Source organism: Coregonus lavaretus, assembly GCF_964263955.1.
Source record: "Coregonus lavaretus genome assembly, chromosome: 25".
Taxonomy (NCBI): domain Eukaryota; kingdom Metazoa; phylum Chordata; class Actinopteri; order Salmoniformes; family Salmonidae; genus Coregonus; species Coregonus lavaretus.
In genome coordinates this window covers 26,706,173-26,721,380 of record NC_140012.1, presented here as the reverse complement: position 1 = coordinate 26,721,380, position 15,208 = coordinate 26,706,173, and the positions used below count along the sequence as shown (strand labels likewise).

Sequence of the window (15,208 nt, the reverse complement as noted above, 5' to 3'; positions counted from 1 at the left end):
AACCTTGCTTTGGCAATGGGTTGTCAAGTGGCCCAACTGCAGAGTCAAAATAACCCAACATGTGTTCTGTCCAATATTTACCCAAATTGAGTTGTTTTTAACCCAGCATTTCTTTGAGTGCATTTGCATACATTGGTGTGTAGTGGGTGTCACAAGCCTTGCCTCCTGGATAATAGCAGTCATTCTCTACTGACAGATTCATCCAGATGATTTGACTTTTTAATGTTCATTTTTAAAACGAAAAGTATTATTATTTGTTATGCAATGATGTTTCTGTGGTGTGATGACTAATCATTAAAATATCCCTTTCTCACTATTTTTCATCCCTCTTTCCTCCTCCCTCCCTCCCTCCCTCCCTCCCTCCCTCCCTCCCTCCCTCCCTTCCTCTCTGCTGTAGATGGTGGTTCTGATGGACCCCATGGAGGATCCAGATGATATCCTGCGTGCCAACCGCTCCCGGGAAAAGACCTATATGTTCGACGTGGCGTTTGACTACTCAGCTAACCAGGAGGAGGTGTACAGAGCCACGACCAAGGGCCTAATCGAAGGCCTCATATCTGGCTACAACGCCACCGTTTTCGCCTATGGACCCACAGGTTTGTCATAGCTGCCATATCCTCTATTCTAACTGTGTGCATGTGTGTGAATGCATGTGTGCATGTGTCCTCTGTCCCTGTGTGTGTTGTCCTCATCTACCACCCACTGGGCACCAGGGGAGAACATTACAAAGGAAATAATCAGCCTGGGGGTTGATGATCCTGACTGCATGTATTTTTATCCAAGTTATTTCTTATTTTTTTGCCCATTACAGCCATATAATCAAACTCATATAGCGCTATCTTCCTTTTCCACTTGATTAATCTGGTGGTTCTATATTTTAATTACTCAGATTTGTTACCATATGGACTGGGGAGGGGTGTTGCGTGTCATCTCTCATTCTGCTTTTAATAGGAAGACAGGAAATTGTTCCGTAGGGAGCACCTGACTGCCGAGAAGCAGGGCTCAGACAGACAGTCACTACCTAGAAAGACAGATACAACAGACCCAAAAGTAATCTTCCCCTCCATCCCTTCCTCCCTCCTTCCTGCTGTCTGTCTCTCCCTGTAGACTCACCGCTCTTAATCTCTGCTCATCTCTAATTAAACTAATTAAACTCAGTGTGTCGCAGTCTTGTTGTCCAAAACAGAATTAAGATCTTGTGACCAGGCTGTCCTCCTCGACCAAAACAGGCATGATTTCAGGGAATAGAGCTTGACTGGGGTTAAGCTTTCAACAAGAAGGCCTTTTAATATTGAGTTTAAAAGTAGTGTACAGCTACTGAATGTGAGACAAATTCCTGTAAAAGGGCAAATAAATGAACTGAACTTAAAGGAGAAGTTTTCTTTTTTACAACCATATCTCTATTTCTGATGTATTGTAAATGGCATGTTCTAGAATTTTTTGTGTATTTTCACTTGTTTTTGAGAATTTGCTGTTTAGGGTAAGGTTCTCAAAAACAAGTGAAATCACAAAAAAAGGTGTCTGGACCCTTCCATAACATCCCAGCTAGCACATAACATTCTGAGACCCATATGTTTCTTAGAGCTTGGTGAGAGCGTGGTTGTCCTATGGTTATTTAGCATACAACCATGCCACAACTTTCTGGGAATGGTGCAGGATACCGAGCTAGCACTTAACGTTCTGAGAACCATATGTTTCTTAGGTGGGAATTTCAGTACTTCAGCATAACGTTTTCTACAGGTTTTCTCATGGTTCTATTTAGTCATGTTCTCATATTGTTTAGAGAACGTTAAGAAACATTGTTGTTCTGTGGGAATTTCAGTACTTTAGCGTAACGTTTTCTGCAGGTTTCCTCATAGTTCTATTTAAAGTCATGTTCTCAGAACATTAAGAAAACTTACCATAAAAAACACAACAATACATTAGTAATGTTCAAAGAACGTTCTGAGAATGTTATTTAAAAACACAGTCATTTCGTTCTCAGCGTCAACAAAACTCTCTATCCTCTATCTTGTTAAGTGTGTTCAAGTGTGTTGGCCGCGCCTTCTAATTGGTCATAACTGATCTTAATGAGTGCAAGTTTCCTTTGAAATGGGGTCTATTTGAATAGACTAAAATGAACAGCTTGGTATGAGTAAAAAAACAATGGCATTAAGAAATTAAGATCATAGGTTTGAATCTCACTGATGCCATGCCACAATAAAAAATAAATGTGTTTGCCTGATTAATGCCTAAGAAAATTAATTTCCAATTGTCCTATCTGTGTTCAAAACAGTTAACCTAAGCTAGCAGTGTTATTAAAAGAAACAGAAAAATGTTCTCAGAACATTATTTAATTACCTTCAAATTACCTATAATTTCCGTTCTCAGAACATTAATAAAACTTCCCAGGAAAATATAGTAAAACGTTCTCAGATCCTCCTTGCAACCAAAAAATGTATGTTCCCAGAACAGGTGAAATGTTCACTTTCGTTCTCAGAACGTAAAAAAAACGTTCAGTTTTACCGATCAGGAAACTTACGACTTCGTTCCCAGAACCAATGGGAAACCAAAAACATACGTTCCCACAACTTCCAAAGAACCAGTTGTGCTAGCGGGGATACCATTGACATAAAAAATGTAGATTTGGAGTAAAGAATAAAACTTCTCCTTTAAGTGAACTGATCTTACATTTTACATTTACATTTTAGTCATTTAGCAGACGCTCTTATACAGAGCGACTTACAGTTAGCTTGCAGAAAAATATAGTAATGACACTGAAATTGACACTATTCAATGATCAAGTTGTTTGGTATTGATACTATTTTCCCCTTCAACTCAAACTGCAAACTGTAATTGTGCATATTTTCCCTCTTTGTGTGTGTGCGTGTGTGTCTGTGCTCAGGTTGTGGGAAGACGTACACTATGTTGGGGACGGACAGGGAACCAGGGATTTACGTACGGACTCTAAATGACCTGTTCAAAGCCATCGAGGAGACCAGCGATGACATGCAGTACAACATCTCCATGTCATACCTGGAGGTGAGAATACATACTGTGTCTATTTCTGCTTTCCAAATGACACCCAATTCCCTATATAGTGCACTACATTTCAAAAGTAGTACACTATATAGGGAATAGGATGCTATTTTGGGACGCAACCTGTGTCTGCCATTATTTCTCTTAGGAATACCCTGACAACATGTCTAATAACACACATCTAACACAGCTGTCAGCAGCCTACTTGTGCTATAACAAACTGCCCTATCACCTGACCCACAAGGCTTTCAGTTCAGCTAAGGTCATCAACAGTGATGTAGTGCCATATAGTATACTAACTTATAACCACAACTGCATTTCTGTTTATTTAACAGTTCATGTTGATAGTCATGCAGATACAGTGCCTTCAGAAAGTATTCACACCCCTTCACTTTTTCCACATTTTGTTGTGTTACAAGGTGGAATTGAAATAGATTTAATTGTCAACAATCTACACACAATACTCTGTAATGTCAAAGTGGAAGAAAAACATTTGTAAAACAAAATATGAAAAATAAACCACTAATATATCTTGATTACATACAGTGCCTTCAGAAAGTATTCATACCCCTTCACTTATTCCACATTTTGTTGTGTTACAGCCTGAATATAAAAAATTGAAAACATGTTTTTTAGACAGTTTTGCAAATTTATTGAAAATGAAATACAGAAATATCTCATTTACATAAGTATTCACACCCCTGAGTCAATACTTTGTTGAAGCACCTTTGGCAGCGATTACAGCTGTGAGTCTTTCTGGGTAAGTCTCTAAGAGCTTTCCACACCTGGATTGTGCAACATTTGCCCATTATTCTTTTAAAAATTCTTCAAACTCTGTTGATCATTGTTAGACAACCATTTTCTTGTCTTGCCATAGATTTTCAAGTAGATTTAAGTCAAAACTGTAACTTGGCTACTCAGGAACATTCACTGTCTTCTTGGTAAGCAACTCCAGTGTAGATTTGACCTTGTATTTTAGGTTATTGTCCTGCTAAAAGGTGAATTAATCTCCCAGTGTCTGGTGGAAAGCAGACTAAACCTGTGCTTAGCTTCATTCCATTTCTTTTTTATCCTGAAAAACTCCCCAGTCCTTAACGATTACAAGCATACCCATAACATGATCCAGCCACCACTATGCTTGGAAATATGGAGAGTGGTACTCAGTAATGTGTTGTATTGGATTTGCCCCAAACGTAACACTTTGTATTCAGGACAAAAACTTAATTGCGTTTGCCTTGTTGCAAATAGGATGCATGTTTTGGAATATTTTTTATTCAGTACAGGCTTCCTTATTTTCACTCTGTCAATTAGGTTAGTATTGTGGTGTAACTACAATGTTATTGATCCATCCTCAGTTTTCTCCTATCACAGCCAAAAACTGTTTTAAAGTCACCATTGGCCACGATTTCCTTCCTCTTTGGCAACTGAGTGAGGAAGGATGCCTGTAGGGGTTGATACATTTTTTGTTAGGGCACAGAGTGAGTCCATGCAACTTATTATGTGACTTGTTAGGCACATTTTTACTCCTGAACTTATTTAGGTTTGCCATAACAAAGGGGTTGAATACTTATTGACTACTTTGTCAGTATTTGAAAGTGGTTCCTTTTGTATGCAAGCGTAGCTTCCCATTGTGCTTCTTTTGTACACTTAATTCCCAATTTCTTTCCAGGAACAATCACCATAATGAAAAGAAACCTTGACAAGGAGTGATGTAGCAACCTTCTCATGATTATGGCTTATTATTAACATAGTGGTATTCCTTCTAAGCAAACAGTGACGCATGCAGAGATTCATTCTAAGTTGTTCATCCTATCTTCATCTAGGTAGAAAGAGAAAGAAAGTGACAGATGATAGACAGCTCTTTATTAAAAAGAACAAAAATGGAGAGAACGCTCAATCAGCCAAAGACATACACCAGAAAAATATTTCTAGAGTAGAATGAGCGACAGTCCTTGTGTTTGGAAGAAATGAGCGTTGATTGCAGAATGCGTAAGACATACAAAGGGCACAATGCCATTGGTTTGAAGTTTGACACTCGCTACTTTGTGCTTCTACTACAAGCTATTCTACAAGCTATTATTTTACAAAATATTCTGCAATAAATGAGTGGGTGCAGTAGTAGAGAGTAGCAACACATGATTAATAAAGTTGAAGGTAACACTGGATGCCCGTAGCATACGTTTCGTACTGTAGTCCTGTCCAGCTCTGTGATGGCTGGACTGTGACATCGTGTGTGTTTGTCTTGTTGGCCTCTAGGGAGCAACCTGCTGCCTGCTGCTGCCCTCTTTCAGTCCTCCTATCACTACACAGAGAGGTTCAGTGGTGTTTTATAGCACTGCTAAAACCATACTCACATCTGCTCTCACTGCTGCCTTTCTCTTTCAAATCAGCCTCCTGTTTAACCTGTTATTACACAAACATAAACTAATTACAAATATGCACACAAGAACACATGCATACACACACTTGCTCATTTAACACCCATGCACTTAGTTCAGCTTCTATTCTATTCTATGAAAAGCTCCTATGTTTTTACCCTGTCTTCATATGTTACTACCCTAATGAGAGGAGATGTGTTTTTCCCCTTCACCTGAACTGAAAGAGTTTAGATGGTAAGAATAACTGGATAAACATTCTCCTGTCTGTCTCAATCATTATTTCCCCTTAAGTGAGTTTAGAGTGGTTCTGGGGTTGGTTATGAACAAGGATAGCCTACTCTGCAGGAGAGAAGTGTTTTGTTTTCTTTACTTGCACACTATGTTCTACCCTCCCCTGCTGCCACACATCCCAGTCTATCCCAAGTCTCCAAGTGGTCTCTCTCTCTCTCTCTCTCTCTCTCTCTCTCTCTCTCTCTCTCTCTCTCTCTCTCTCTCTCTCTCTCTCTCTCTCTCTCTCTCTCTCTCTCTCTCTCTCTCTCTCTCTCTCTCTCTCTCTCTCTCTCTCTCTCTCTCTCTCTCTCTCTCTCTCTCTCTCTCTCTCTCTCTCTCTCTCTCTCTCTCTCTCTCTCTCTCTCTTCCTGGTTGTCACTTTGTTGATGTGGGGATAAGAGCTCTCCACATGAAATCACAGTCAACACAGAATGATCAGCCTGTATGAAAGCAACTTGAGCTGCTGACGACAGACTGTCACAGAACAAGTTGGGCTAGCTAAATTAGGAGTTAGTAAAACAACAAAAGAGTTTATGTACAGTACTAGTTTTAGACCTTTCAAGTGTATATACTTTGCAGGAGGTATTTTCCATGTACAGTACCAGTCAAAGGTTTGGACACACCTACTCATTCAAGTATTTTTTTACTATTTTTTACATTGTAGAATAACAGTGAATACATCAAAACTATGAAATAACACATATGGAATCATGCGGTAACCAAAAAAGTGTTAAACAAATCAAAATATATTTTATATTTGAGATTCTTCAAATAGCCACCCTTTGCCTTGTTGACAGCTTTGCACACTCTTGGCATTCTCTTAAGGAGCTTCACCTGGAATGCTTTTCCAACAGTCTTGAAGGAGTTCCCACATATGCTGAGCACATGTTGGCTGCTTTTCCTTCACTCTGCCATCCGACTCATCCCAAACCATCTCAATTGGGTTGAGGTCGGGGGATTGTAGAGGCCAGGTCATCTGATGCTGCACTCCATCACTCTCCTTCTTGGTAAAATAGCCCTTACACAGCCTGGAGGTGTGTTGGGTCATTGTCCTGTTGAAAAACAAATGATAGTCCCACTAAGCCCAAACCAGATGGGATGGCGTATCGCTGCAGAATGCTGTGGTAGCCATGCTGGTTAAGTGTGCCTTGAATTCTAAATAAATCACAGACAGTGTCACCAGCAAAGCACCCCCACACCATAAAACCTCCTCCTCCATGCTTTACGGTGGGAACTACACATGCGGAGATCATCCGTTCACCCACACCGAGTCTCACAAAGACACAGCGGTTTGAACTAAAAATCTCCAATTTGGACTCCAGACCAAAGGACAAATTTCCACCTGTCTAAAGTCCATTGTTCGTGTTTCTTGGCCCAACAGGTCTCTTTTTATTATTGGTGTCCTTTAGTAGTGGTTTCTTTGCAGCAATTCGACCATGAAGGCCTGATTCACACAGTCCCCTCTGAACAGTTGATGTTGAGATGTGTCTGTTACTTGAACTCTGTGAAGCATTTATTTGGGCTGCAATTTCTGAGGCTGGTAATTCTAATGAACGTATCCCTTGCAGCAGAGGTAACTCTGGGTCTTCCATTCCTGTGGCGGTCCTCGTGAGAGCCAGTTTCATCATAGCGCTTAATGGTTTTTGCGACTGCACTTGAAGAAACTTTCAAAGTTCTTGAAATGTTCTCTTTGCTTATTTGAGCTGTTCTTGCCATAATATGGACTTGGTCTATTACCAAATAAGGCTATCTTCTGTATACCACCCCTACCTTGTCACAACACAACTGATTGGCTCAAACTTATTAAGACGGAAAAAATTCCTCAAATTAACTTTTAAGAAGGCACACCTGTTAATTTAAATGGATTCCTAGTGACTACCTCATGAAGCTGGTTGAGAGAATGCCAAGAGTGTGCAAAGCTGTCATCAAGGCAAAGGGTGGCTATTTGAAGAATCTCAAATATAAAATATATTTTGAGTTGTTTAACACTTTATTTCATAGTTTTGATGTCTTCACTATTATTCTACAATGTAGAAAATAGTAAAAAAATTAAGAAAAACTATTGAATGAGTAGATGTGTCCAAACTTTTGACTGGTAGTGTCCCAAAACCATTGTGTCATCAACTCCAAAAGAAAACTCCCCAATGGAAACTTAACTCATGTTTCTCCCAACTGTCACTATAACAATTCCTTGGATATGAGAATTAATTGGATCTAACAATTCCTTGGATGTTGAGCTTTTGAGATTTGATTTGGAAGCTGAGGAGAAACTTCCTGACTCCCCTGACCATTCCCTGTGTTGTGTTCCCAGATCTACAACGAGATGATCCGGGACCTTCTCAACCCGTCCTCTGGGTTCCTGGACCTGAGAGAGGACTCTAAAGGAGAGATCCAGGTGGCTGGCATCACAGAGGTCTCCACTATCAACGCCCGAGAGGTGAGCGTTCACACCTGGGAACACTTACTCCATGCTACTCCAGATCACACACTATACAGTACATAAAACACATACACAATCCATACATTATTCTAAATCAGTATATTGTATATTATGAAGCCTACACTTGAAAAAATGCTGGGTTAAAAAACAACTCAATTTGGGTAAATATTGGACAGAACATATGTTGGGTTATTTTGACCCAGCCAGTTGGGTCACTTAGTTGGGTTGTTGGGTTATTGAGCTATAACCACCGGGTCAGATCAGAAGACTGGGGGCATGGCTTAGTAGGGGTGTGGCTTTCAAATAGTTATTTTTGGCCACCTGCGAGAGTACACTACATTACCAAAAGTCCACTCCAGCCGACGCTTGGCATTGCGCATGGTGTTCTTAGGCTTGTGTGCGGCTGCTCGGCCATGAAAACCCATTTCATTAAGCTCCCGACGAACAGTTCTTGTGCTGATGTTGGTTCCAGAGGCAGTTTGGAACTTGGTGGTGAGTGTTGCAACCAAGGACAGACGGTACCGTTCTGTGAGCTTGTGTGACCTACCACTTCGCGGCTGAGCCGTTGTTGCTCCTAGACGTTTCCTTTTCACAATAACAGCACTTTCAGTTGACCGGGGAAAGCTCTAGCAGGGCAGAAATTTGATGAACTGACTTGTTGGAAAGGTGGCATCCTGTGATGGTGCCATGTTGAAAGTTACTGAGCTCTTCAGTAAGGCCATTCTACTGCCAATGTTTGTCTATGGAGATTGCATGGCAACGGGTGTGGCTGAAATAGCCGAATCCACTAATTTGAAGGGGTGTCCACATACTTTTGTATATATAGTGTAACTGTCATTCCGGTTCATGTTCTGTTGTATTGTCATCACATGTTAAGGTTGAGCACTGACACTTTTGTTCTTTTATGAGTCTTACGCAAGAGTATGAATTCCTGGAGCCTATGCCACTTTGTTATAATATTTAAATAATACTGTTAGTAAATGTTCGTTAAAATACATTACCAGTCAAAAGTTTGGACACACCTACTCATTCAAGGGGTTTTCTTTATTTTTACTAATTTCTACATTGTAGAATAATAGTGAAGACATCAAAACTATGAAATAACACATATGGAATCATGTAGTAACCAAAAACGTGTTAAACAAATCAAAATATATTTTATATTTGAGATTCTTCAAATAGCCAACCTTTGCCTTGATGACAGCTTTGCACACTCTTGGCATTCTCTCAACCAGCTTCATGAGTTGTCACCTGGAATGCATTTCAATTAACAGGTGTGCCTTGTTAAAAGTTAATTTGTGGAATTTCTTTCCTTCTTAATGCGTTTGAGCCAATCAGTTGTGTTGTGACAAGGTAGGGGTGGTATACAGAAGATAGCCCATATAATGGCAAGAACAGCTCAAATAAGCAAAGAGAAATGACAGTCCATCATAACTTTAAGACATGAAGGTCAGTCAATCTGGAACATTTCAAGAACTTTGAACGTTTCTTCAAGTGCAGTCGCAAAAAACATTAAGCGCTATGATGAAACTGGCTCTAATGAGGACCGCCAGAGGAAAGGAAGACCCAGAGTTACCTCTGCTGCAAGGGATACGCTCATTAGAGTTACCAGCCTCAGATTGCAGCCCAAATAAATGCTTCACAGAGTTCAAGTAACAGACACATCTCAACATCAACTGTTCAGAGGAGACTGCGTGAATTAGGCCTTCATGGTCGAATTGTTGCAAAGAAACCACTACTAAAGGACACCAATAATAAGAAGAGACTTGCTTGGGCCAAGAAATACGAGCAATGGACATTAGACCGGTGGAAATGTGTCCTTTGGTCTGGAGTACAAATTGGAGATGTTTGGTTCCAACCGCCGTGTCTTTGTGAGACGCAGAGTAGGTGAACGGATGATCTCCGCATGTGTGGTTCCCACCGTGAAGCATGGAGGAGGAGGTGTGATGGTGTGGGGATGCTTTGCTGGTGACACTGTCTGTGATTTATTTAGAATTCAAGGCACACTTAACCAGCATGGCTACCACAGCATTCTGCAGCGATATGCCAACCCATCTGGTTTGCTCTTAGTGGACTATCATTTGTTTTTCAACAGGACAATGACCCAACACACTTCCAGGCTGTGTAAGGGCTGTTTTACCACGAAGAAGAGTGATGGAGTGCTGCATCAGATGACCTGGCCTCAACAATCACCCGACCTCAACCCAATTGAGATGGTTTGGGATGAGTTGGACCGCAGAGTGAAGGAAAAGCAGCCAACAAGTGCTCAGCATATGTGGGAACTCCTTCAAGACTGTTGGAAAAGCATTCCAGGTGAAGCTGGTTGAGAGAATGCCAAGAGTGTGCAAAGCTGTCATCAAGGCTTTGAAGAAACTTCTACGTTGAAGAATCTCAAATATAAAATATATTTTGATTTGTTTAAACACTTTTCTGCTTACTACATGATTCCATATGTGTTATTTCATAGTTTTGATGTCTTAACTATTATTCTACAATGTAGAAAATAGTAAAAATAAAGAAAAACCCTTGAATGAGTAGGCGTGTCCAAACTTTTGACTGGTACTGTATGTAATGTGCAACAATATTGAAAGAAAATAGAAATGTAATATGATGAACATGAATGACATTTACTCTAACGGGTGGCCAAAAAGAACCATCTGAGGCCTCCCGAGGTTTGCAGCGGTTCGATCCCAGGCTGTGTCACAGCCGGCCGTGACCGGGAGACCCTTGAGGTGGTGCACAATTGGCCCAGCGTCGTCCGGGTTAGGGGAGGGTTTGGCCGGCCGGGATTTCCTTGTTCCATTGCACTCTAGCGACTCCTTGTGGCGGGCCGGGTGCCTGCAAGCTGACTTCAGTCGCCAGCTGGACAGTGTTTCCTCCGACACATTGGTGCGGCTGGCTTCCGGGTTAAGCGAGCAGTGTGTCAAGAAGCAGTGCGGCTTGGCAGGGTCAAAGCATTTCATGGCTACAGACGTGAGTGCTACTGTGTCGGTAGTCATTTAGGCAGGTTATCTTAGTGTTCTTGGGCACAGGGTCTATGGTGGTCTTCTTGAAACATGTTGGTATTACAGACTCAGTCAGGGACATTTTGAAAATGTCAGTGAAGACACGGGTGGCCAACAATAACTATCCGAATGCCATGCCCCTACTAAGCCATGCCTCAAAGAAAACAAACATATAAGTGACCCAACTGGCTGTTTCAAAATAACCCAACGAGTGTTCTGTCCACTATGTACCCAGCGCTGAGTTGTTTTTAATCCAGCATTTTTTTGAGTGTACATAACACATCTACGAGCACGTCATAAACATTACATTAAATCTACATAAAGCTTAATGACTGTGTTCCTGCCAGATCATGGAGCTGCTGATGAAGGGTAATAAGCAGCGTACCCAAGAGCCCACGGCAGCCAACCAGACATCGTCCCGGTCCCACGCCGTGTTGCAGGTGGCTGTCAGGCAGACGAGCCGCTGTCGAGACCTTCTACAGGAGGTCCGCTTCGCACGCCTCTTCATGATCGACCTCGCTGGCTCCGAACGAGCCTCACAGGTACAAAAGTATGTGTGCTTTTGTGTGTGTGTGTGTGTGTGTGTGTGTGCATGCATTTGTCTGCAAACATACCTGTTTCTGTGTCCTCTTTTCACCTCTTGTTATGATCTGTTACTTGTGTCCATGACATAACAGCACAGTCTCCTCCCAGACATTACAGTGTGTGTGTGTGTGTGTGTGTGTGTGTGTGTGTGTGTGTGTAGGGGGGGGGGGGGGTGAGTTGGTCCTCTCTGTGTGTTTGTCCCCTCTGGGTTGTTTGACAGCCATGTTTTACGACAGTACATAGGGACACTGTTTTTGTCACTTTATCAGCCCCGTCCCTGCTATTAATCTCTCCTAGAGGGAACTGGATAACCTATAAACCTCAAGTCTGCATCCCAAATGGCTCTCTAATCCCTATATTTGCTCTAACATCCATAGGGCCCTCATCAAAAAGTAGTGCACTATGTAGGGAATAGGGTGCCATTTGTATGCAGCCCTGAGGTTTATAGGACACTTTAATAAAGGCCCTTCACAGTGTAAAGCACCATACATTTACATTCTAGACCATGATTGGCCCACCATTGAGGGAAAGAAGGGGTTAATGTCCATATAGTTGGCACCGCTTATGTAATTCTTACTGTTGACCGTCTATCAACGTCTTCCTTATGCCAGGGTTATAAACGATTACTAAATGGCTTATATAGTTGATATGGTGCTGACTTTTATAGCACAGTTTTATGGTGCTGGTCACTTTTGTTGAACAGATTGCAATTGGAGTCTGCCAACAGAATGTTTGCATCCCAAATGGCACCCTAACCCTATTCCCTATAGTGCACTACTTTTGAGCCATGGGCCCTGGTCAAAAAGTAGTGCACTATAAAGGAAATAGAATGCCATTTGGGACGCAGGCAATGTATTATGTGAACTAGTTGGGGTCGTTTGTGACACAGTATATGACACAAAAGTGTTAACTATAAATATTTTTCAGATTTACTTACTTACTTCATTATCTTCATTCCTGGAGGAACATAGGGCATGTACTAAAGTTTTCAAACAATTGCCAGCCTTTTCACATTTGTTATACTTTACATTTTTCCCATGAACACTGAAGGGTTCATATTAGCCATTTGCTTCTCCAATTAGTTGCTGCAGCTTCCTGTAGACATTCTAATTAAGGCGAAGCGCTTAACCAACACAGACATTGACATGTCATTCATGATGAATGTTGTTAGATTAGCATCCATATTAAACCAGCCAGACCTCCTATACACCATGGGTACGTCCCAAATGGCACCCTATTCCCTATATTGTGTGCATTACTTTTGACCAGGGCCCGTAGGGCTCTGATCAAAAGTAGTGTACTATACAGGGAATAGGGTGCCATTTGGGACGTAGCCATGTGAAAAACATGCAATCATGTCTGAACGGAGAGAACAGTTATTTACCATGGAAACCTTTAGAAAGGTTAACCAGCTAGGCTCTTCAATGGATGTATACCATAGCCTAAAGGCCACCAGTCTTTTTAGATACAGAGAATAGAGGGGGCACTACCTCTTTTGAAGGGATATTTTCTCTTGAGTTAGAGAGTAAAAATGTACTGGTAGCAGCCAAAATAAAGGAAACACCAACATAAAGTGTTTTAATAGGGCATTAGGCCACCACGAGCCGCCAGAATAGATTCAATGCACCTTGGTATAGATTCTACAAATGTCTGGAAGTCTATTGGAGGGATGCGACACCATTCTTCCACAAGAAATTCCATCATTTGCTGTTTTATTGAAGGTGGTGAAAAAAACTGTCTCAGGCACCACTCCAGAATCTCCCATAAGTGTTCAATTGGGTTGCAATCTGGTGACTGAGATACACACTCACACACTTTAAACCCCCTATGCTCCTTTGAGACACCTCTTTCAAAGTCACTGAGATCTCTTCTTCTAGTCATGGTAGCTAAAATAATGGGCAACAGGAAGTTTTTATACATGGCTCTAAGCAGTTTGGGATGTTAATTGCTTAATTAACTCAGGAACCACGACTGTGTGGAAGCACCTGCTTTCAATATACTTTGTATAGTCCCGTGTAGCTCAGTTGGTAGAGCATGGCGCTTGCAATGCCAGGGTTGTGGGTTCGATTCCCACAGGGGACCAGTATGAAAATGTATGCACTCACTAACTGTAAGTCGCTCTGGATAAGAGCGTCTGCTAAATGACTAAAATGTATCCCTCATTTAGTCAAGTGTTTCCTTTATTTTGGCAGTTACCTATAAATAGAAAGACTGGTAACACTTTCTATAAAATACATATATAATAACGTCCTTTATAATGCATTATAATAAACTTACTGTGTTATGACACTGACACTGTCCATAGTAACTCCTAAGTGGTTATAAAACGCTGATTTTATTTACTGGCTACTCTTCCAATGTCACAGGCAGAGGAGAGAAAAGGAAGGTTAGAGCGCCCTCTGCTGGTTAACAGTGGCAGTATCTGTCTTGGCCTGGAACTCAGCAAATGGAGACAATGGCATGTTCAAGATCGACTACATTGCCGTCAGTGACTGCAGTGCAGACAGACTGACTGATCTACATACAAATCACCTTGCATCCAATATAATCACTCTTTATTATTTGTAGATCAGTCAGTTTGATCAGCAAAATTGATTGTCTGGAACATGAGGCCAGATAGTAAACCTGCTCCCTCTCGCTCTCCCAGACACAGAACAGAGGTCAGAGGTTAAAAGAAGGGGCCCACATCAACCGCTCCCTCCTGGCTCTGGGTAACTGCATCAACGCCCTGAGTGAGAAACACGCCAACAAATACATTAACTACAGGGACAGCAAGCTGACGCGCCTGCTCAAGGTACAGTACGGCAACCCTTCTAAGACAAACTGTCCTGACTTGCCACGTGCTTTATGAATACAATACACTACACTACAATACCATACCATACCATATGAAACAATACAATACAAAACAGTACAATACAATGCAACTTTTTGCTGTATTTTTTCATCATTCAGACAGATTATTCTGCATTCCACTTGCATTCATTCACTTCCTGTTCTTATGTGTTTGATTGACAGGACTCGTTGGGCGGCAACAGTCGCACAGTGATGATAGCCCACATTAGCCCTGCCTCCCTGGCCTTCGAGGAGTCTCGCAACACACTTAGCTACGCCGACCGTGCCAAAAGTATTCGCACGCGGGTGAGTTAATACACAACACACAGCACATCAAACATTTCTGTCTTCTCTCCATCGCTGAGGTATGGGACAACTGAAGTTTTTCTCTGCTCTTTCAATTTTAAAATCAATCAATCAATCAACCAATCAAATGTCATTTAAAAAGCCCTTTTTAATTCAACAGTTATCACAAAGTGATTTACAGTCAACCAGCCTAGACCCCCCAAAAGAGCAAGTTAAAGATGCCTTTAGGTCTGCAGTATAACACAGTTATATCAAAGCACCAAACCAGTCAACATTAGGCTTCATAGTTAATCAATTGGGTTCCTCCTTGCTGAACGTGTGCTACTACATCATCCAGTACACCAACATGTTATTACACAGTTATTACAGTT

At 41.4% G+C, this 15,208-nt stretch overlaps 2 protein-coding genes across 2 annotated transcripts in view; both read left to right on the top strand.

Moving 5' to 3' along the window:
* The window catches only part of LOC311100351 (putative nuclease HARBI1), a 1,214,110-nt gene that overhangs the window by 719,946 nt on the left and 478,956 nt on the right, over nt 1-15,208 (top strand). The gene's annotated exons all lie outside the window — the stretch shown is intronic.
* Nucleotides 1-15,208, top strand: part of LOC311100794 (kinesin-like protein KIF19) — a gene marked incomplete at both ends in the record, with an annotated part of 74,917 nt that overhangs the window by 44,479 nt on the left and 15,230 nt on the right. Inside the window, 6 exons of the mRNA XM_084141756.1 lie at nt 398-596; nt 2,885-3,021; nt 7,978-8,103; nt 11,459-11,653; nt 14,344-14,490; nt 14,715-14,837. Coding sequence (XP_083997882.1) covers nt 398-596; nt 2,885-3,021; nt 7,978-8,103; nt 11,459-11,653; nt 14,344-14,490; nt 14,715-14,837 — 927 coding nt within the window. The remainder of the gene's footprint in view (nt 1-397; nt 597-2,884; nt 3,022-7,977; nt 8,104-11,458; nt 11,654-14,343; nt 14,491-14,714; nt 14,838-15,208) is intronic.